The 24,343-nt window shown below is 38.0% G+C and overlaps 1 protein-coding gene across 5 annotated transcripts in view; it reads left to right on the top strand.

The window, feature by feature from the left end:
* Positions 1-7,331: 7,331 nt before the first annotated feature.
* The window catches only part of galnt11 (UDP-N-acetyl-alpha-D-galactosamine:polypeptide N-acetylgalactosaminyltransferase 11 (GalNAc-T11)), a 31,196-nt gene continuing 14,184 nt past the window's right edge, over positions 7,332-24,343 (top strand). Inside the window, exons 1-8 of one of the 5 annotated variants that reach the window (XM_088918225.1) lie at positions 7,332-7,457; positions 13,312-13,414; positions 14,829-15,146; positions 15,896-16,019; positions 16,783-16,949; positions 19,610-19,735; positions 20,657-20,906; positions 22,153-22,270. In XM_088918225.1, coding sequence (XP_088774351.1) covers positions 14,867-15,146; positions 15,896-16,019; positions 16,783-16,949; positions 19,610-19,735; positions 20,657-20,906; positions 22,153-22,270 — 1,065 coding nt within the window. In that variant the 5' untranslated portion in view covers positions 7,332-7,457; positions 13,312-13,414; positions 14,829-14,866. Of the gene's footprint in view, positions 7,473-12,686; positions 12,713-13,311; positions 13,415-14,828; positions 15,147-15,895; positions 16,020-16,782; positions 16,950-19,609; positions 19,736-20,656; positions 20,907-22,152; positions 22,271-24,343 lie in introns of those variants that run through there. The other 4 variants (XM_088918226.1, XM_088918228.1, XM_088918227.1 and 1 more) reach the window with 4 other exon arrangements.

Raw genomic sequence — 24,343 nt, 5'->3', positions numbered from 1 at the left:
GCAAGCGTGGATCGGGCTATATATATATAGTGCTCAACTCAAATCACATGTCTGTGTTTATGTTCCGAAATGCCTCTATACAGCACTTCCTCTTCCCAGTGCAAGACAGCAAAACCAGAGAAAGTAAAAAAAAATTAGTAACTTGCTCTGCCTTCTTGCCTAAGGCGGGTTATGTCAACACCTCAAATTATTCCTTAATGTTATGCAATTAATTCGCTGACAGTGCGGAAAGCAAGTTTAACCACACAAGGTGGCGCAGATATAGGCTTGAAAGTAGGCGTAGGTTTTGTCTTTAAAGGCGTTGTTTTGGGTCGCTTTGCATCTTTAAACAAAAGGCAATCTTCTGAAATAATGGGTAGCCGGAGAAAAAGCTGTTGTATATGAGCAAATAATCGATTTTATAAAGGGGGCGTGTGGCAATTGAAAAGATACTTGTTAATAAAAGTACCCCTGCCTATAATTAATTATATAACAGTATTTCATGAAGGTGTTGAAACAAATCAATCTATACGCACAATAGTCTCCATTTCAATGGAAACAGTCCTGTACATACAGTACAGTGTTATGGAATCATCTTCAGGCCCGTGTTTTAACGCACCCAGCTATATTAGACAAAAAAAAACCCGATATGTCTTTGCTGGAGCAGACAGAATATGATTTGATGTTGGTTAAGATGGAGACATGAGATTAAGGTGGCGGAATCATGGGGGGGACAGGTAATGATGACAACGTTTTATTCTGCAAGTTTACTAGATTTTCGCCACCTTGTGGGCAGATCATTGAACTGCACCACTCGCTGAGGAGAACAAAACACACAGTACAGTACCAACATTAAATACCCGTAGGTACAGTATGGAATTGTAGCTACCTTTCTAGCTATATAGCAGTCAGAGAAAAGTTAAAAAATGTAAGAACGGTACTTCTTTATTTACAGCAATAAAGTGAGTATAGCATACGACTGTGTGCCTACACTGGCAATTGTATCACAAACATCTTGTAAAAATGAAAATTCAAAAACTATTCAGTTTCTTAGATTTAGTAATATTCTCAATAGAAAATATTGCCTTTCTAATCGTTCATACAAAACCTTTTCTCCTTGTCAACAATCACAGCAGAACATGCCCTAAGCAGTTTATGACTATATTTCTAATTTCATTATGAATCACCTTCCAGAGCCTTCATAGATTTTTTCACTTGCCTTTTCAAACTGATTCCATAATATTTCTTGACTGTGAAAGTCGAGGAAAGGGAGAGGCCAGGGCATCAGCTTCAAAACCTGACATTCTTTGATGTGAATGGCATTTAGTTTGAGCGTAGTTTTGTTTCCAGGGTCATTATCATGTTGAAAACCAATTTCTTCATGCTCCAGTCGACCTTAGACTACTGGATTGTCAATGAATAATGGACTGATCCTGTTCCTTTGTAAATGCATCTTCTATATTTACTGTACCTCTTATTCATGCATCAGTATCTCCAGATAGTCACATTACTACCTCTGTGGTTAACAAAATGCAAAATCGTGTTAGCCAGGGCCTATCCCAGCAAGGCAGGGTACACTATGCTGAAAAGAGAAGAAAAGAGACAACGTTTCGGCTGTGGAGCCTTCTTTGGGTTTCAGCATGGAATAAACTCTTACTTGTTCCTCTGCAGCCTACGCATGCTGACGCAGCTCCCTACTTGAACTACTTCATGGTACGCTATGGGTGGGGAACCAGCCCATCACGAGGCACACACAGCCACTGACATGCACACACTCACACCCAGGGCCAGTTTTCCCAGAAGTCATTTAACCTACCGGTATGTTTTTGGAGTATGGGAAGAAACTGGAGCACTCGGAGGAATTCCTTGCGAACAAAGGGAGAACATACAAACTCCATTTCACCCTAAGAACTTCATTAGAACACCCAGCCATCTTTGAATGAGCACAAATGTCAATTGCTCTAGATGCAAGCATCAGTTAAGTAAATGAATTAATAATAAATCAGTTAAAAGACGTCTACATCAGTGGTTCTCAACTCCAGTCCAGGGGAATGCTTGTGAATTCTGTCTTGCTTTGCAGGTGAGCTCTTGGTCACATAGAATAAATAACCTTCACTTCTTTTAGACATTTTAAAACGGTTTTCATCTCTTAAAATGTTGGAGTTTGGTTAGGAATGAGCATCAATGTTGTACATCAGATTTTGGGATTTCATAAATGTCCTCATAAAGGTGTGTGTCTTCACAGTAGCTATACTGAGCCTCTGCAGAGCCAGTGCTTGGTTTCTGATGCAGTGTTATTCTTTTTTTGGCTCGGAATCCTATTAATTTATCACCTCTTAATAATTGCTTAATGATTAGACAGGAATAGGGGAGTGACCACTTAACAAAGAGGTTGTGGACAGAATTAAAGGGGTCTCCTTGTTTTTTTTTACCCACTATATCCATGTAACTACTGTAGGTATTTGTGAAACCAAAGACTGAATTCAGAAACATGATACAAAGGTCTAATCGGACAGTAGTCTATGCATGAGCTCAGAGCAAAATCTAGAAGACAGAAGTGTCCTCTGCGATTAGGGTTGAAAACTGGTGACCGAAATCTAAATCTTTAGCTGTGAGGATGCATTTCCCCCTCATAGCAGAGGAATTCAGATTGCTGTGGGAGCAGAGGGCAGACAAGTGAAGGCTCTTGGCAGAAACACTGTGCCCAGATTCCAGCAAACCAGCCAGTAGAATGTGATTCTCTTTACCAAAACAAAAAACACAAAATGCTGTGTTAAATGGCAAAGATGAGTTTTTCCTCTCCATTCCATAGCTCTGTTGTACTGGATAATGCTGATAACATTGTTTTGCGGAGTCTGCATATGTTGTTCTTGATTCAATTTTGTAATAATACAGTTGAGAAAATGTTTATAAACCCTTAGGTTCCACTAATTACTAAATATAAGGGTTCACATACTTTTTTCATCAATGACCTTGATTGTTTAAACCATTTGTTCAATAAAGATATGACAATGTGTGTGTGTTGTTTGTTAAATAGGACTGTCTTTATTTATTATTATGACTTAGATGAAGATCAGATCACATTTTAGGAGCCATTCATGCAGAAATCCAGATAATTCCAAAGGGTTCACAAACTTTTTCTCACAACTGTATGTAATGTGAAATAACTCTATACATTTGCATTTATTTTTCTTTCCATGTACACATTTTCCAATTTGCATCAATATTAATAGAGAGCAGAATTGTCATTATAAGGCATGGATTACAAAGTGAAAATTGTGACAGCTGAAAATTTGTGTGCTGTCAGATTTCTTGGACTTTTCTGATATTGACAACTCCTTCATCAAAGACATCAGTACAAAACTAATTCAAGAGACTCAGTTAACCACTTCTTGAAGATTCAGGAGATCAGATTTCTCAAACATAGCTTTGTTGTTTCATTTGTACTTCTCCCACTTTTTATCTAAATATCTGATATTTATCCTTGATCAACTTTTATAAATATAGATATTCCCCATGTAAAAACATCCATCCAGTTTTAAATACATTTTCCCTTGTTTTCACTTTTATCATCTGTTTTGAGTTTCTCTGATCATTGGATCAATTCCTGAGCAGCTATGCATTTCTGCAACAAGGTAACTAAATCTGTACACCAAATTCTAAATAAGGTCTTTAAAAATGCATTGTATGATTTTATGAAAACATGCTTTGCCTTAAATTGTACACTTTTGACTATATGGTATTTGCTTCCTTTGTGAAGTTGCTTTTACATTTTGTTTATATGTTAAAAAATGACACCAAAATGAATACCAAAAACATTTTCATGCATAGTGGTTCCCAAATATTATTCAGGCTCAGTGTTTTCCAACTTTAAGTTCTGTTTTGCATAATAATAAATACATTTGAAAGACCAGTGATGCTAATACAGATTTCTGTTACACTCCTCTAATTACATTACTCTATTTGAGCACCCACCCCCTCTCTGTGCTCTCTTTTTTTTTATTAATGTGATCCAAATAGCCAAGGATCGGCAGTTTTTTAAGTAATTTAGGCAATATCTATTTTATAAACATCTGAATCAATTTTCTTTTCAGTATATCACCATCACCTTCATTAAAAAGTCTTATTTGTGGGGTATGTTTGTGGGGAGATTTATTTCCCTTGAGAATGAACCAGGTATCTTTTATGATCTATCTAGTTAGAAAAGCATTTCTCATAATTTTGTATTGGTTTAAGAGAGCAGATGAAACAGGGGGGTCATTTACTGTATAGAAACAAGCATGACCTGACTGAACAGCTGCGTCTCTGTTGATTTGTGGTGAGGCTATACTGTCTCTGTCTGAGGAGGTACTGTAAGTAAGTGTAGTTTTGAACTGTAGAAGACCTAGACTCAGAGTTTTTGAAAGTAAGTTGTAACAAATTTAAATTAAATTAAAATTGAAGCCAATGTGTTAATTAAATAATGTACATACTTTTTAGTATATATTTTATGTTTGTGCAAACCTCCTCAATGCTTTGTCCTCACACTGTGCCTTGGAAACATAGAAATCACGTGATCTGCCTGATTAAAGAGGCCATGTACTGTAGTAGTATTTTAGATTGGTATAAAATAATTGTACTTTTACAATAATACAACAACCAGGGACAACCCCGACTACCACCACACCAAAGTATAACGGACACTAAATTTCTGTTAATTTCTGTCATGGACATTAATTCTAATATTTAAAAATAAATATTAATGGAATTGTATTGCATATTAAAATTTGCCGTAATTGCAAATTATTCAGTTTTCTAGTGTGAAAAGAGGTTCCACACTGTGGTGTTGTAGTAAATGTAATACTATCTGCTTTTACCGGGATCTTGAGATAAGTTTTTCTCACAGAAAAAACTATATACAGTACATGTGACAGAAAATGAGATAAAAGCTTGAAAAGTCAATAATTTCTTAGGAATTTTCACCCGAATATATGGATTCTTGTACCATACAGTATCTAGTATCTCATAAATTGCCTTTAAGCAGCCTCAGATATTTTTTTTAATTCCAGCTCAGATGTCAGAAAAGTAAACCCACTGTCTGTTTATTTATTAATGGTTTTATCTTCTGCTTGGTCATTTTTAGGTCAAAATGACTTCAGTTTTAGAAACTTCTGTCCCTGTTAATAAGTCTATTTGCTTAAGACATGCATGTGGCTGATGATTCTGTGTTTACCCCTAAAAGTGTTTTTTTCACAAATACTGTACAGTATAAGCATATATTTAATTAGCCATCGCCTAAGAATAATTCTGTCCTGCTCGCTACTGTAGAACAGCCACTGCTAAACCTACAGTAACAATAATTTTAGCAGTCCCATCAGTCCTGAGAAAGGTATCTTTTTAGATAAGAAATCATGTTAATGTCATATTAATGCAAAACACTTTCAAACTTCCAAAAGTCTTTTGTTTAACACAGCAATTTACAGACAGTATTAGATCATTTTCACTCGAAACAAGAGCAAATTCGGGACTAATTCAACATCTTCTTGAGGATGTACATATGTTATCTCTTTTACCAGATTATTAATAGCCACAGTTCATTAATCAGCTTAACTTAAGTGGGAGGTATTAAAGGTCAAAGTGGTCGGGTGTTTTGGTTCTGTAGTTTGAGCCTTGTACTGATCATGTAAAGAAAAAGGGAACTAATTTTGCATCTTATATAAATATCACATAATTCCTAAAATATAACCAATTGTTGATTATATTCATTATAATTATTGATTGCTGATTTATCATTTTAACATAAAGAAAATGTCCATTTCATCAGATACAAAGAACAAAATAATGCTTACGCTATACATTAATAATATGTAAAATTGCTGTTTAAAGGAATCATGATCAGAAAGTATATAATACTCTAGTTCAGGTGGGTAGCTGAGTCAGCATGCGTAGGCTGCAAGGAAACAAGTAATAGGTTTATTCCATGCTGAAAAGAGAAGAAGGCCGAAACGTTCTGTTTTCTTTCTTCTCTGTTCAGCATGGAATAAACCTATTACTTGTTCCTTTGCATATTATACTCTATACACAGAGTATGGTAACCAAAGTATGCATGTTTATGAACCCTGGTTTTCTCACTCTGTCACTCTCTGAATGAGTGACAGTAAAAACCTCAGCATATTGTGATGTGACTGGAATTTGCAGTGAGTTCTCAGGAAATGTGAAGGCAGACTAAGGCTAGCAGTGCTCTTTCGCTTCACGCACAGTGAGAAAATAAAGGACCTCTGCACTACAGCTGCTTGTTCAGAAACGAATAGTGACGAACGCCACCTTAGAACTACTTCAGCTACAGCAGGTACTTTCTAATCATTGTAAACTCACCTTTCCACAGGCAAAAGGAAATTGTGGAGCAGAAGTTTTACTCTGCTATGCATACTTCTTACATGTTATATGTACAGTATCTATCTATCTATTTTTTCTATATTTTTATTAATTTCTTTCTACGGCTTTGAAATGGTTTATTTGTATTTACATTATGCATTATTGTTTATGTTTACATTATGTACTAAAATAATATGACATGTAAAACACTACTGTCTGTGGCATATCCTGTCCAAGTCATTCCCTTGAAGTGACTGAAAACTAGAAAGCAAGTTTTTGCAGAAGGAAAACTAAATGGTTTCAGTCACTTAGTGAACAACAGTATCACACATTTTTAAATTAATGGGAATACTGTATTATATTATGTGCAGGCATATAATTCAAATGATAAGTAACTGGATATTGTTCAATTATTAATTACCACAAGAAATAAAGTGGCTCAGTATTATTTCCTATCTGAAGTTTCACTTAGAAAAGTATGAGGCAAGAAAGCTCAAAACCCACCAGACTCATACCTGTAGTGATATAAATTCTTGTTTTGTGAGAGAAGTATTTAAAATTTAGATAATAAACATATAAGAACAATATTAGCAACCTAAGCTGTATCTACTAATAGTATAAAAGGGTGTGTATAAGAATATATATCGACGTTATTTTTTACTATTTTTTACAACTGTAGATTTTAATTTAGATTTAAAGATTTCTCGGTTCATTAAGTTTGATTTTTCGTAAGTGCTGTAACACTGCAGTGATGAGGCTTGGTGTCGCTATGTTACAAAATAACTTTCTTCACTTTTTTTTTTCCAGGAGTGAGGGTGCGATTGGCCAGACGATTTAGCTCTGGGGCCTTCTGCTCTGTGATTAGAGGGACGCATCTGATACTGGCATTTCATTGGTCGATGGTTTCCAAGTCCGACTGTTAGTATACCCGGGGTTGCGATGTGTAAGCACAGTGAGGGATCTGGATTTGCTGTAGGATTCGGTCACGAGGTTTGTGTGCTGCGCTCTGTCTAAACCCGTGCAGTAAGGGATTGTGGAGCCAGCCAAACAGAGGTGTCAGATGTATTTTATGTCAGTTCGGTAAACAGATCTAAATCGTGTAGTCTGGAAATGCTCATCAACGAGTAAGTGACATGAAAGTGCGTAAGTTACGAGCTTAGTTGCAAAGTTGTTTTGCTATTGCTCAGTTCCCTTCGCTTGCGTACAGTATATATTAGCTTGCATTTCAGAAAATGCCTGTTTCTTCTGTCTTGAAACAAGATAGGTATTTGTTGAACGGCAATTGCAATTTAAGAAGCTTGTATTATGTATTATGGAACTGTTTTTTTATCCTATTCCTGTTTCTTTTCATTAGGTGAGTGTTATCGGTACATGTTATTTCATTCATGGATGTACACTGTACTTGTTTTCAGATCATTTTACATCCAGGCAACCCAAAATTGGTCTGTAAATCCTGCGCAAGTATTATTCGGGATCTTATTTCACACTTTGATCGATGCAGATACTGTATTTCTCAAACTCACGTTTCTTCAGTGACAAAGAGAGCGTATTGGGTTTGAAGACGAAAACTTTGGAATGCATTATGTATATCCTTGGAATGGAGAAATTGAAATGTTAAGCTTGATGGGTAGATGTTTTTCTAGGTTAAACTCTGATTCGTATAAACTACGTTAAGCTGATCTTTCGTAATCAGGCAACTGACCTAAATTTTTCAGACTCGTATGAAATGCCAGATCTATACAGATGCACTAACGTTTAGCCAAAGTATTTGTGCAGCACCTGCTCAAAGAACAGTCGTTACACAGGGTGGAAATGTCTATTTCAAGTTTATTGATTTCTGAAATGTAAACATATGTTATACCAAACTGCATACGGACCGAAAAAATAATGAAATCGTAATGAAAAATCGTTCTGTGTACTGTATATTTGGGATTTCAACAACCTGTAAGAGAGAGCGAAGGTGAATTTTGATCACATTTTATCTTTATTCTTGTGAAGTAAATTCCAAGCTCTCTTTGAGTTTGTAAAACTAAGATCACTATGATGTCCTGTTTTTTTTTGTTCCTCTTTAGAAAAAGCTTTTGACCCTCTCTGAAGCTAAAACTAAAAGCGAACAAAAACTGTAAATTTCTTTGTGATTAAAAGAACAAGTGATTTTTCAGAGCATATTCAATCAAAACTGACTGCAGAGCGGGAGTTTTCGTTTGCATGGTGAAAATGTGTGTTCCAGGGGGCGGCCTGCACAGTCCCTGACTGGGTACCCCAGGTTTAAAACAGCTGTGCTAAAAAAATATGAGGTGCAGAGTTTATTTCATACTGTTAAAAATGATTCATAACTTTCTTGGATATGAGGACGCCTCTTACTACACGTATACGAAGAAATGTGGCGTTGCTTACTGCCCACTTTACATTTCAGTGATAAAGAATCTAATTTTAAACGTCTGTTACAGTTTTGTCCTTAAAATGTGAAGCATGAACCGAGTCCAGATTCACTCCTCTTGTCCCATTGTGGGACTGAGGCAGGCAAATAAGTGTCAGCAAAGTTACCAGTTACACATTCTTTTCTTTTCGGGGCTGTCTCCTAATAAGTGGTTCTGCGGTGTCTTTGGTGTTCAGATTTCAGCAAAATCAAACTATGAAAGGAGGTTGCCTCTACTTGCCTTGCCCCAGGAAAGTCTTAGCGAGAGAAGTGTTGCAAAAGCATTGAGTTCTGTGAAAAAGACATTTGCCCTGAATTTAGCAAATTTCTGTGAAAGAACAATTTTGCAAATCTTCGCCACTGAATGTGGGTCCTAGTGATAGTGATGAAGGGAGTATGAGTGAACAAATAACACCAAAGTTTGGTACTTGTTTAATTTATTTCATAAACAAAGTCATCCAACATCTAATGTCCCTGTGTGAAAAGGTTCATGCACTATTAGTTCAATGAATTGAATTAAAGGGATAACTAGGGCCTGTTGTGTGAATACTTCTGTGTTTGTGTGTAATATTTTTGTTTTCCACATAATTAGGTCCCCTTTTCCCCAAACCTCTTCTAGTTTAATATTTGTTTTAGAGGTCTTGTGACTACCACAAAAATCTCATTACTTACGTTTCAGTTTCCTTGTTAGCATACAGTACTTATCTTATGTTTGTATAGTGTGTGTGAGTGCGTGTGTGTGTTTGAAGCCTCGTTTTGAACAATCTAAAAATATATATCTGTTTCTTTCCATATGCCTCCTGGAATGTGTCTTATAAATGAGAGCACTTACGTTATTGTTTTGCCCTTCCAGTCTCTTGACAGCAGACTGTCCAGATGTACAGTATAGTGAGGGTGGGTTCATTGCAGATGGATATTTTCATATTGAGTACTGCTTTGTCTTCCTCACTTTATGCTGATCATTATCAGCCTGTGTAATGAAATTAGGACACTTTACGACAACATCATCATCCCACTGTCATTGTGCTCTGAGATTAGGCTGCTTTCTTCTAAAATGAGGAGAGATTTCAGCTGCTCTGACTGCTGCCTAACTTCGCATCAGTCGAGGCATTCTAAAATATTGACATATTGTAAATTGTATTGCTTGTCTAATTTCAAGGTGATTACAATTTTCTTTTTTATTGTAGATTCTGTAATGGATTGGGGAAAAAAATATACGCGATAATAAACTATACTTTGCAAATACAGTTGTCTTTTTCAGACAGTGTCAAATTTGAACATTTCACACATTTGACACTCTTAAGAGTAGAAAAGAATCTGAGGAAAAGTCCAAGAACTGTAACAGATTAAATTCTAAGAATTTTGTTGTTTGGAGAAAATACAGGTGATAGTGACTAACACTAATGTCAGGCAAAGTTGTGTTCAGTGTCAGTGTTGTAATGCGTTACATAAATATGCTGTGAATTTTATTACATCATAAACTGCTTTTATTTATAAAGGCAGCTGAAGTCTGTAAATCTTTCTACAAAAGCAATAAGCTAGATAGAGATCGAAGTATTTAAAATTGCTGTGCTGCACAGTTTTTATGTCTGATTGCGGTTGGTGTACAGCCATAAACCAGTCTTGAAGACAATAAACATTTTAGCACCTAGATGCATGTGCCTTGGGCTCTGGCATCCCTGTCAGTAATGATGTTTAATAAGCTATAAATGCAGCACTTGCATATTGGCCACAAGATCACAAACTTTTTCAGTTTTATAGCAGGAAATTGAAGATTCCCAGTACCTGGGTGCCGTTCACTTCTTGTCATGACAAAAGCTTACAACTCTTGCTTTTTATGCATTCACTTTTTTAGCTTCTCAACAGATTACAAAAGCCGGAATATTAGTTATGCTGATTTTATGAATATGTACTTCACTGAAAACCATTTATGTTTAGTTGTTTTGGTTTTTATTTTTACATAAGGAATCTGCTCTAAAATCAAGAAAGAGAAACTGTCTGGTTCCAGAATACATTGGCTTGTAAATAGAGCATTGCTAAACTATTTCTGTGAAGACTTTTTAGGACTGGTGTTTATTGATTTGAATAATATATTTTGTGCAGTCAAATTAGAAGCATGAGTTTTGAATGCTAATGGCTGTTGCTGAAACTGCCTGCAGTAGTAACAGGTTCATGGAACACCTGAGACAAATTGATTATACTCCTTCTGCAAGCGCCTAAATGTGTTGTCTGGCACTGCACTGTTAACTGTTACTCCAGCCATTTTACTGTTGCAGCATTTGCCCATTGCTGGCTGATGGGGTAGTTTTTACAGCTGTTCGCTTACAGAAGCATAGACCTGCAAAATCTGGGTTCTTTAAGATCTTGGCAGAACCTTTCTTTTAAAACAGAAAGAGTAGAAGTCAGTTACAGTTGTTAAACAATTCTTGTTACTTGAAATAAAAAAGCAGACTGCAGCTGAGTGCATACAGATTAAACCAAGAGCAGTGCAAAATGTCTAAAAATGATCTCCCATTTAGAGTACATCCAGTACGAGACAGTGTGGGCTATTTGCTTACTGATTCAGCACTTTGATTCGCTGTTGTGCCCAACTGATGATTGTAGCAGGATTCAGTTGATTGTTAACTTTATAATTGGGTAATAAGGTAATAATTTGGTATAGGAATGGTTTTCATTCCTTCTTTAGGCTTAGTTGAAATCCTTCAAATGTGCTCACATTACAGGGATGGTTACGTGTTAATTCACAGTCAGTTATAAATCGCAGCTCACAGTGAACTATAGTGCAGATATGGCACAAGACATAAGAAATAAAATGCAGATTAATTGGTCTTATGGTCTCCCAGATCATGGACTATGTTTGACTTTAATGTCTTGCCAGGTTAAAAATTGCTGGCTGTTAAAACCCCAGATGGTGACCAACAGTGTGCTGAGTTAATCTAGCCTCCAACATAAAGATGGCCCAAAAGGCATTCCTTTCTTGACAAGTGGTTCCTGTCTGTGCTTTTCTTTCTGGATCTTCACAGTGGGATTCAAAAGGTCACATCATCACCTCTTCCCAATCAACTCTCTCCCTAATGAGGTGATTTAGTGATTATGCAGTCATCTGCATCACGGTCAAGCATGAATGATCAATTAATCAAAATGACACCCGAAATATTTTTGTATATTAATGAATCTAATAATTTGTTTTTCTAAAAAGAGATGTACGTAAATAAATGAAAAGTCTCTTTCGATGTTCAGTATGCTGTATAATTTTAGCATATTCTGATTTTTGTTTGGCAGTTAAACTACTAAGGAGTTACAGTAAGAAAAGACAAATGATGCCCTGCAACATTATGCAATGTAAATGATTGTCATGTCAGTTGTTATGTATTATGTACTGCGTGGTCTATTAAATGAGTTCACAGTTTTGAAACATTTTGTGGTCCATTGCAGGTTTGAAGAGAAACTTGGAATTTGGAAGTATTAGTAACATTTTCCATGTTGCTTTCCTATTTCTTTGGTTGAATAATTACATAGATGGAGTGTGAACCACACAAAACGTTAGCAGTGTAAATAGACCAAAGTTTATAAGCTACAAAAGAATGATGAAAGGCAGCACATTCACTAGCAGGATGCCAGAAAATATTTCCTTGTTTTTCCCAGCAGCTTTCTATTACATTTTCCTCTCAATAATGGTGTTCAGCTTAAAGCAGGAGTACTTAACTTAAGCTTTTTCTCAGAAATCTCTGTAAATTTTTAGTCTATATTCTGTTAATATTTCACCCATTTTTCTTGTGATCCTTCGGAGAGGCCTTTGTCCCTTAACACTTAGTGTGACCTGCACATAAAGATTTTATCGTCAGAAATCTGAAAAACGAGTCACACGAACATAATAAACTAATTTTTAAATGTTTTCAGACATTTTTCAACTTTTTTTGCTATCTTTTCTCAAATGCTTCCAAACATCTAGATAGTGTGGTAAGTGGGTTCTTACTGTTAAAGTTTCAAGAAAAAAAAGGATAATATCACAGTGTTGTTTTCTTTTAAATTGTTGGAACTCCTGCCGAGGAGCAACTGCTCAGGAGAACGGTTTGAAATGTTATCAAAATACTTTAAGGTATTTAAGAATAAAGGTTTTATTTCTAAAGTAAAAATAAATGTACATGACAGTACATTTTGTGAATGCTTTCCTCTTAAGGGTGAATCTTAGGGATATTGAAGGTTTCAATTTTACGCCCAGCTATTAATAAAGACTAGTTGATCTAGTAAGTGTTGCATTGTTAATATCGCTGTTTTGGGACTTCTTTCCTACAGTATAGTTACATAAAAATACTATAGGTCTCTTGCTTTGGGGACAGCTGCAGGGTTGGCTAAGATATTACTGTACTGAATGTCAGTGCTGGAAAATTGGATTTGAAAGCAAGATCTGTGTCTCGACTTAGGCTTTAACCACATAAGCCTCTTCTTTCCACTGCTCCACATTTTCTGCTTTAGTAATTTACTGCGGAAACACTGCTGAAATTAACTAGCATTCTGCTTTTCTTGTGCTTCAATTTTCTTATCGCCGTAAAACCAAGAAATGTGAAACTATCTTGAGGCTTATGATTGTGAAGGACACCGGAGAGTGAGAGAACTGCATCGCAGCCTATTCAGAGCTTGTTTTAAAACAAAATTGAGAAGGTGAGTGATGACTAAATCCATAATCACTGATATTCCTTTAAAAAAATGTACACCATTTACAGTGAAAAAGCTAAAAATTTTCAGTTTAGAATATACAAAAGTGGAGTGCTGTTAAGAAACAAAGTGGTTGTGTAGTTAGTATTAGAAATTGGGACAGGGTAGCTTAATGTCTAACACTAAAAGAGGCCGTCTAAACTATAGTAAATGAGACTCCATGGTTCATTACACTGAAGTGCATTCCCTTTGTTCGCTGTTGAAGTGCTCTATTGTCACTCTGATTGGTGTTGCCCTGTGCCTTAATCTGGGAATTAGGGTGAGAAGAGAGTCTCAGAATCTGCCTCACATGACTTTCTGGAGGTGATGGTGGTGGTAGGGTTGGAAACGAACGATCCTTCCTTGTTGATCTACTGTGGACGGGTTATTTACTGTTTTTAAGCCTCCAGAGAATCTGTTTTTGTGTTCTTGTGTCATAAAAAAAAAGCAAAAGCAGCATTCTGTTCAGCTCTGTTGGTTGTTGTTTGTATGCACGTAATCCATTGTACAGTTGTAAAATCCTTGTAAAAAGTGTGAAAATAAATTGCAATTGTAAAATCCTTAAACCTTAAAAAGGCTTGTGAGAAGTCAGCTTGCAACCTGAATAATTCTCTTTTTGCCCTTATAATGGGTTTGATAAGCAATGTATGTTGTCACGGTGTGAAAATGAGCACATCTGCTAAGTGCAGAGCCTTGGCAGTTTATATACTGTGTTGCAGTTCCCTGGAGTAAGACTGCCCTGACAGCTAAGCACAAGCACAAGGGTGCATGCCAGCCCCGGTTAAGGCGGCTTGCTGTCTGTCACCAATGATAAGTTCCAGATCTGGATTTCAATAGCAGTTACCCGCTGTTCGCTATGAAACGTACTCTGAAAGAAAAATGTCAAGTCAATCGAGTTTTCCCAAAGAAGAAAAGCAGTATTTGAGAGTAAGAGCAAATCTTTTGCTAGCAGATCTATTCGCTGCTTGTCAATTTTCTTTAACAGTCAAAGCGAGCATCCTTGAATGATGTCACTTCCTGTCTTGCATGATTTGCCTGTGAAACGGGAACCACAGGGTACACGTCGAAACTGTGTGGAAGTGAATTCAAAACCAAGAACGGGGGGCAGTTGTTTAACAAAAGGGTTGTGGGAATATGGAACGAGCTATACAGCCATATTGTTGAGGTTAATATTCTGTTTTTTTTCATAAGATGACTGAATGAGATCCTTGGATCAGTTAAATTCTAACTACAAAAATGACTAGATGGGCCAAGTGGCCTGCTCTGTTTTGTGGCCTCTCTTATTATCTTACGGTATTTGTGATTTTCAGCACCTTGATACCCATATTTCCTGTACTCGATTTTAATTTCTTATGCGTCCCGGTTACATTTGTTTACGCAGGGGACTGAGAATGGACCGCCAACGATGCTAGGGCTACCATGGGCAGCGTCACACTGCGCTACTTCTGCTATGGGTGTCTCTTCACGTCAGTGACCTGGACACTTCTGCTCTTCATCTACTTCAACTTTACCCAGGAAAGCCAGCCCTTCAAAAATGTGCCCGTCAAGGGGGACCTGGCCTTCAGGAACTTCCCCAGGAAGTTCCAGCCCCGGTTCACCCGGGGACCCGGCCGGCAGAGCCAGCAGAACGCTTGGGCCAAGGAGCAGCTGCGCAGAGGCGCCGAGGACCGCAGGGGAGCTGACCTCTCGCCCGAAATGGGTACGACAGGACCGTTTACAGAGGGACCTCTCATCCTGGTCCTGGACGGCCAGAGCATCTTATTAGCAGGGTCTCTTATCCTGCTCTTGGTGGGTCGACGCGTTTCTTAAAAGCACCAGCGGCTGGAGAGCTGGGAAGAGCTGCCAAACTGGTCCAGCGATGCCCGTAAACGACTGACGAAGGTTGTTAAGAGCCGGGTTGGAAGGATAACATACATACACAGTGGCCCTCCAGGACACTACCCCCCACCCCGCTTACAGGAAAATGTTGTCTTATTGCTTTGGTGAATTATAAACCTTTCATGTGCAGCAGTGCTGCTGACTATATTATGCTGGCTGTATTAAAGAAGGTATACTATACATCAACAGATATATAACATTATAATATTATAAGTTATTTTGAGGCTTTTAAAAGGATCCCAAAAATTGAAAGCAAGTTGCGGCTGTGGTGCGTCACTGTTAATCTTCATATTCTGTGTTTAAGGCCAGAGCAGCTGATTTTGTGCCTGTGAGCATAAAATACCAGTTATGTTGCTCACTCCTAATCCACTTCACTCCTAATCCACTTTGTCACAACGTAGTCGTAATAACAGAGAGGCTCCAGCCTTAGTTATAGACAGAAAGCTAGTATTGCTTCCTTTTAACTTCAGTTTTTAGGTCTCTTTTAACCATTTTTGCAAGTAAGCAATATAGAGTCCTTTTTCCAACTTCTAACTACAGTGGCTAAATAAAATGTTATTGTTTCCTCAGGTATGATTTTTAATGAACAAGATCAGGAAATTCGAGACACAGGTTACCACAAGCATGCTTTCAATGTGCTCATCAGTAACCGCCTAGGATTCCACAGGGATATTCCTGACACCAGAAATGCGAAGTAAGTGCCTTTGAAGCAGAAATCATGTGTGGTCGTTATATACCAAATTACTGAAACAGTGATCTCCAACAGGCTTTGTGTGTTTGAGTTAACTGGGGATTGTTAAAAAGAAATATTAGGAAACAGGAAAGGGGTATGGCTATTCTAAATAATAGATTCCCTTCAACTCAAGAGATTGTGTTGAATGAAATACCATTTATGGATTGTGCCTGTATGTTCTGATTAAATTGTAGGAAGGATAATTTGCAAAATGCAATGGGATGACTGGCATGGTTTGCTCCTATAACGTAACAGAGCTAAAAGTATCCATTCACCTACACAAGGTCCTCTTTGTATTGAAAAATATAGATGTAACTTATCAAGTGCGAACAGTACTTTGGCTATAGAGCTGGCTTGGGGTGGCCTGTGAGTGGACGAGCCTGATTTTAAGATGGCTGTCTCAAGTCTATCTAGCCCTTCTGGCACTCCAAGCAGAGCCTTTTATGAGCTGCTAGGAAGCCAGTTTTATTCACTGTAATTGAGGTACTTGCATGTAATTGCTCCAGGTAACCACACTAAAGCATTAAAGTTCCTGTTAAGAATGGGTGGCTAAGTGCGCGGGAGACTGGCACCCTTTTTGTCTCTTGTCCCTCACCCTTACCGTTTGATCCCTGAGGTATGTGATTTTCAGATGAGAGTAAAAGAAAATCCTCCTGGAATGTGTTAATGCATTATAATTATGTAGTGTGGGTTTATGATTGCACGCTGTGTTCACCGCCTGCAGGTGCAAAGAAAAAGTTTATCCTTTGGCTCTTCCGACTGCCAGCGTTGTGATCTGCTTCTTCAACGAGGCCTTTTCTGCTCTCCTGCGGACTGTACACAGCGTGTTAGATCGCACCCCCGCCTATCTGCTGCACGAGATCATACTGGTGGACGACAACAGTGAACTAGGCAAGTGTTACACTGTTAAAGACTCCGATCACATTTGAGATGGAAGAAACATCTCTGCGTTTGCTTGCATGACCTACTGTACATTGCTAGGTGATCTTGCTAGCTGGTGCTCACATACAGTAATTTACCATAACCTCCAAATCGATCCATCCCCTCTGTGAACTGTAACTAAAGCTACAAATTCAGTGTTTTTTATTTAGAAAACTTACACAACTTCTGTAGACTACGATGGCCAGTCCTTTAGGTTAACAGCATGCTTTGTATTGTTACCCTATCTCAAGCTGTTTGCAACCAAGCTTTAGACTGCAACATCTTGTCATTCATATGCTCCTCAATTCTAACTAGGACGGCAAACCAACCCTAAAGCAGAACAAGTCCATTTCTATTGTTCACAGACGTGATGACAGGCATTCCTTGTGAGTCTGTCTGTCACCAACCAAGCAACTAGGTTTGGCTTCCTGGAAAAAAAAACACCCCCAAAACAGCAGTCTTCAAATGCAAACAAAACTGGATTTATCGCCTTCAAACAGCGTTAACCAAAATAAACCTCACAGAAGCTCCTCTCAGCCCACCTTCCCTCCAAAGCACCATCTCTGTACTGAGCTCTCTCAGCCCCTTATATAGCTCCTGTTTTCCCTGGACCATCCTTCCTTAAAGGGACTGGCTCATATCTTTTATAGAGCTGGACCGTTATTAAACTTATAAAGTAACTTAATACAAATCCAGAAGAACTTACAAACTTTAACAAAGGCATGTGAGGGTTTTATACATTTAAACAAAAAAATATAAACATACATCAGTTATTTATGGATGGCCTACCAGTAACCTTTCCTAAGATCAGCAGTTTTTATTTAATACTGCTGATGTGGCAGTGTGGGAAACTACAATCGGAAAGGTGACCGACAGCCATCCTGCCCAACACAATACCATACTCCAACAGGGAACAACACTGCAGCGAGTTTTTCTGGGGGAAAAAGGGTAAGTATCATTCACACTTCTTACGTATCACATACACACTCACAAACATACAGGAAGGGTACAGAAGAGGTGTTGGAGTATTTAACATTCATTTGGGAAAGAAAAATAAACAGGCACCCTGTCGCACTGTCCACATATCCATCAACTCTATTTGCGTTTCAACTGATCACATGGTTCCCGTTTGACTTGGGAGTCAAATACTTGCTATATGAATCTTGCCTTCTTTTTATGATACCATGAAACTCTGCCACAGTCTCCAGATTTCCAAAGTCTGCCTCTGAGATATTGTATCTCAGTGATGCCAGACTTTATTTGAAGATTCCCAGTTGTTTCCAATAGATGTACATTTTTCTCCCAAATCAAGTATTTGGGTAAAACCTTCTTACTGTACATCCTATACCTGGAAAAGTAGCAACCAACCCATTAGCCTTGAAATTTGCCACCATATGCAAAACTTGAATGTGTAATGGAGTTTTATTATAGTCACCATTAGAGTTTTTAAGAAAAATAATCTTTTACCTTAGATCTTTTGACACTTCTGACTTTATAGTCTCAGGCTTTGTGAAAGTATAAGTATTAATTAAAAATTATTAGAGGATGAAATGATCTATTCTTAACAAGTTTGGAGAGTATGAGTATATATGAACATTGTGTCTGTAAAAACATGGAATTATTCTGTTTATGTATTCATTATATTTTTTCACGTTTCACATTTTTAGATGTTGAAATAGTTTAATATATGTTTTCTTCTGTAAATCTCCTTATACTGTATTTACATTTGCTCAAGCTACTGAATGTGTTTACGTAGCATTTAAACTCAAGGTAAAAACTGCTTTTGGCATTTTAGTAAAAGCTAAGTACTATAAAGAATGGAATACTTGTATAGTTCCAATTGCTTTTACTCTGTCACTTCAAGGCAGTTTAAATTAAGAATTTAATGGAAATCCCTCTACAAATTGAATTAATATTGAGGGACTGTTGTAATGATGGATAGTTATCCTGGGATTTGGTAGGATTCATTGTTGAACGGTAATTTCCATATTTCAAAAAACGTCAAAGAACATAGTTAAAAAAATGGTTTTCTTTACAGATAGAAAAAAAATCTTTACACTACAAAGTGGAAAGTGTCATTAAAAGTTGTATTATTTTCTGTTTTTGATACTTATACACTCTTCTGTTGAACAGTTACCAATAATGAATTCAGTAACCTGATTAAAATTACTCTCAATAACAATTACTGTCAGTTACCACACTCTGCAGGTTGAAAATCAGTGAATTGAAGAAAGCAACTTCACTTTTTTTCACTTGTGTGTAAAACAGTAATAGCTTTGTCAGCAGAATATCTAGGTTCAAATGCTATGTTTATAATAATCACATGCCCTTCAGTGTTGGTCAATCAACGATTAGTCACAGAGCTCCATGTTATGAAATTACATACATGATGTATTACGCTGTTAATCAGCACAATTAATTCACCCGTTACATGTGTGCCAACTACACAAACTTTTGCTTCCTAATAACTTTGTGAATTCGTATCAGTTATACGTACAGACCTTCTCTGGCTGACAGAGGAACAGGGGAAGTGCGGTGAGCAGTGTTTTTCCAGAATGTGAAATAAGGCCCGTACCAGGGAGTGAGCTTTGAAGTTCCTCTTAACCGGACCTGTGTTTGATCTGATCCAGCTGACCTGAAGGAGGATCTCGACGCCTACATCCTGAAGAACCTGCGCGGGAAAGTGAAGGTGGTCCGCAACGAGAAACGGGAAGGCCTGATCAGGGGGAGGATGATCGGGGCTTCTCACGCAACAGGTGAGAGTGGTTCAAGGGGAACCGCAAGGCTATTTTTATATTTAGGGCTTTAGGGAGGAATCGGCACTGATGAGTTCGCTTCAAAACCGCAATAAAAATAAAACGTAAGCAGTAACTTGAAAAAAACCTCCAATTTATGTCACAAACTTTCCAGGTATCGCCCATGCTGAATCATTCTGTGATTCAGAACGAGGCAACAAAACGTCCAGTAACATAAAGCAGCCCAATTACATTGTAAACAAGCACGCTTGTGAATACATCTCTTTTAATCCAATAGAAATATCGCTCTTTATTTCGAGACGGTTTTGCCGACAAATACTACTTACCTGTTAAGTCTGCTTGTAGATTGTGTTGGAAACTTTCGGTGGTGAAATGTCTGCTGCCCACCGTGTACTAATAGTTCATACATCACATTACATTAATCATCACAGTGACTAGTGAGCGGGAAGGGCTGTATCATCACGTCACAATTTGCGCAAACTGGCTCTCGCCTGTGGCAAGAACAGGGGCTTGCAACAACATGGCGACTCGCAGTACTTTCACAAAGTTCACAATTTTGTGCTTAGTTCGAAATTCATAATATTTTTCTATAACATCAATGAATTATTTTTGTTACCGAGATTTATTAACCGGTCTTAGAAATTGGGACTGCAGTTCCCCTTTAAAGGTGAAAGGGCTCAGTTTGTAATAAAAAGGGATGTTTTCTTTTCCAGGTTGTTCAGCAACACAATTGTAGCAATTGTGATGGTGACCTTTTTAATTTAACTTCTCTGAAAAATACCTGACTATCTTACTGTTTTACAGTAGATTTTTGCACAGTGAGGTTGTACAAGATGCAGATAAGAAGGGTGTTTTGCTGAATGTGGACAGCGGTTAACCTTCACTTTCTGCCCACGGCGTTGCGGGTATTGTTGCCGGCAGGAGAAGTCCTGGTGTTCCTGGACAGCCACTGCGAGGTGAACGAGCTCTGGCTGCAGCCCCTGCTGTCTCCCATCAAAGAGGACCGCCGGACGGTGGTGTGTCCTGTGATCGACATCATCAGTGCAGACACACTAGTCTACAGCTCCTCCCCCATCGTGAGGGGGGGGTTCAACTGGGGCCTACACTTCAAATGGGACCCGGTGCCCCTCTCGGAGATGAACAGCCCCGAGGGACCTGTTGCCCCTATCAGGTATGTGTGAGAGCGGTGGGGGTCCCGGAGAACCTGAGATTCCCTCCCACAAACACACACACTTCTCTCACTAGAACCATCAAAACAAACAGCCTGGTTTATACTCCATGTGCGTCTTGTCTCGGCTGCCGTTCATGGCATTGATCAAGTGAATCGATCTGAGATCTAAAAATAGCTTTCGGGTGTCACGCAGTGATTAAACCACGAGCACGCAATCCCTGGAGGATTATCCTCTCGTTACAAGCTAGTTCACTTTCTGTTGGGGGTGAAATGAGCTATTCTGTGGTTCAGGCTGATTCATTCTCTGCTGCCTTTCTTCTAATAACGCTTCATTCCACCCTGGAGAGAGAATAACTTTCGGCAAGTGCTCCAGTTGGAATTTGTTTAGACAAGCAGCTGCAAGACGGCGAAAAAGCAATATATTATAGTCTTAATTTTTAAAGTGCTTTTCAATATTAGATTTCCATGCTTTCTTCATTTGTGACTCCCATAATTAGTTTTCCTTTCAACCTGAGCCAATTCGAGGGATGTCTGCCTTTCTAAATATTTTTAATTCAAAAAGCACAGTTTGAATGGTAATAGTCCCCATTTTCGCAATAATGTTAAATCTCACTGCTCAAAAGTATTGCATGCAGGTAGCAAAAGCAAACTCTAAATCTAAGGTGGTAAACAATAAGCTAACGTTTGTATAGTTAGAAGTGTAGAATTTGATATTAAATCAAAGGATGCTATGTTAATATCATACAAATCATTTAAAAGATTGTGTATAATTTTGGTAACCATGCTACAAAATGGATATTGCTTATCTGTATTAGTTCAGAGAAGAGCAACGAGATACATTCCTAGGCTTTAAGGAATTTGATAGGATAAAAGAACTGAACCTTTTTAGTCCATGATAGAGAGGACTACCCAATTCAATTATTTACAGTCCTCAAAAGCTAATTGACTATGTTTTGCTTTAGACTTTTCCGAACGAGCTGTGTGACAAAAATCTGAGAACAACATGGAAATAGAAATCGGAGAACAGTTGGCTCTTTTTGCGCAAGATGTTGTGTGAGACTGGAATAAGCTGGAATAGGTATTGTCAAAGCCAATACCCTGATTTCATTTAAGAACCATGTGGATGAGATTCTTGGACAACATAGCTACAAGCCATCAAATAAGCTAGGAGGGCCAAATGTTACCATTTTTAATGCTTCATATATTCTTATGGACTGACTAATTGTATAGTATGGTGGGTTTTCAGGTCTCCAACGATGGCAGGAGGCCTTTTTGCCATGGAAAGGAAGTACTTTAATGAGTTGGGGCAGTATGACAGCGGCATGGATATCTGGGGAGGAGAGAACCTGGAGATTTCTTTCAGGGTAAGGGAGACTTTCCAATCATGTAAATGCTCTAAGTCATTATTTCATGTGCAGTAACAAATTCAGCATTAAAATGACCACTTGCCCGTTCATAAAATGAAAAATGAAAGCTCTAGTGGGCGGGATTGTTGGTGTTGTGGTGACGGGTGTCATAAGGGGGGTGCCCCTGGGTGGCACAAATGATAAAACTCACCTTGAGCTCTGGCTGAGGTCAGTGATCCGAACTCCATGGCTTAAAGCCTCAGTAATGTCACTCCCCTGCAGTAGGGCACATTTGTCTCCGTTCATAGTGCAATAGCTATCCTTGTGACCCTGAAAGTTAGATTGCAGTGAGAGACGCACCACTCCTCCTATCACTGCTGGAACAGTGAGCAAACTGCAACAGCTGTGTATCTTACAGTAACTATAAGCTGCTGCAGAGTTTGTATTGTCAAAGTTAAAAGATGAATGGCGTGCAGATTGGAAGAGGCTATCTACATTTCCTTTTTCTGCCAGTGTATTGTATGGGGATCATTGCAGAGAGTCGAGATATAAAGGTACAGTTGGGGATTCTGCATTGGGTGGTTATACAAACTAAAAGTAATTCCCAATTCAAAATTAAAATAAGTGCTCTAAGATTATTTTTCCAACTTCTGCTATTCAGTTTGTCTTATTATGAAACTAAGTGACTGTTTCCAGACAGAGAGTTGTTAAATTACACAGTCATTTGCACGGTATTTCTTTATGTTGAAGTCTGATCGGCTTAAATTTGATTTTTTTTCTCTGCAGACCATAAAAGAAATGACAAATGTGGTCTAAATTGTCTGTTTGACATCGACTCTCTCTTACTCTAAAATGTATTTTACTGAACCATATGTGATGTGAATTACAATACCATTTTCATCAAACTCTGATCACTCTAAGAAACGTTTGACAAAGATTATTTTTAGGGATTTTAATACCACAGACTGTAAGTGTCAATTAAGACAGAACCTTCCCTGGAAAAATGTAAGACGCCTATTCATAGCCTGACTTACTTCAGGGATTCAACTTAATAATCTGTTTTTTACAGTTTCTGATTTCATTTTTGGCTCCATTTCTAGGGATAATGAGTGTTGGGTTGTGGTAAATTTTCTTTCGCATTTCTTCGTTACCAAGAAACCTGCTATTGTTACTGAGAAAGCAGAAAACATCAGTGAGAAACACTGAGCTGCTCATCAACACCTCAGTGTGCCCGTTTCTGCATCAGGTTGTGTTCTGCATACACGTATAGCAGATTGTAATGCAAAAGTAACGGTAAAAATATTGCTGCAATCAGTTTCAAGAAGTCTTTCTTGTAAAGATATTATCCAGGAGCGTGAAACGCAAGAAAAAAGTTAAAGATCTGTATAAACCATTATTACTATTACTGCTAATACTGCTATGTGTAACATAGTGAGCCAAGATGTCATTTATAAATATAGCTGCTGGATTAAAAACAATTTCCCTGTCCCATTACTGTGATCTGAAGCTGGCAACTCTCTCTGAAATGTAGGTAGTGAAGAAATCCACAGTGCTCCCTGCAGGCAAAATGACCTCTTCTTGCCTGCCTCCACAGGTATACCAGACAGTTCCTCATGTGCTCTTACCAAACAACCAGTAGCAGAACTAAATCCATGAGCCTTTTGACTTTTATATTACAAGGAATTCAAGCCACAGTGATTGAGATTGTATGCTGGATGAGCTGTCAAGTAACTACGTGCAGTCAGTGAAAGTAATTTCACTGCGCATTCAGAAAACAACCTCTTTAAGCTTAGTCTGTGTCGCCACCTTGTCATTGTTGATTTTAAGGTAGGTGATGTTTGAGGAAGAAGGGTTGTTAGATTGTGTTGGTTTAATAATCAATGGTGAGCACATTCTTGAAAAGGTGCAATTTCACTGTTTTTTACTACTGCAGTGATGCTGCATGTTAATAACTTGCGAGAAAGTTCTACATGTTGCCTGGTGCTATTGTCACTGTCTGTGCTGCTATCTCTACTGCAAATAATTATACAGATAAGAATAATTATTAAATGAATTTGCAGTTTCACAAGTTAGGATTGTTAACATTACACA

Source organism: Atractosteus spatula, chromosome 6 (genome assembly GCF_055471065.1).
Source record: "Atractosteus spatula isolate fAtrSpa1 chromosome 6, fAtrSpa1.hap1, whole genome shotgun sequence".
Classification (NCBI taxonomy): Eukaryota; Metazoa; Chordata; class Actinopteri; order Semionotiformes; family Lepisosteidae; genus Atractosteus; species Atractosteus spatula.
Note: the sequence above shows the minus strand (reverse complement) of the source record. Positions and strands in the feature narration are given on the sequence as shown.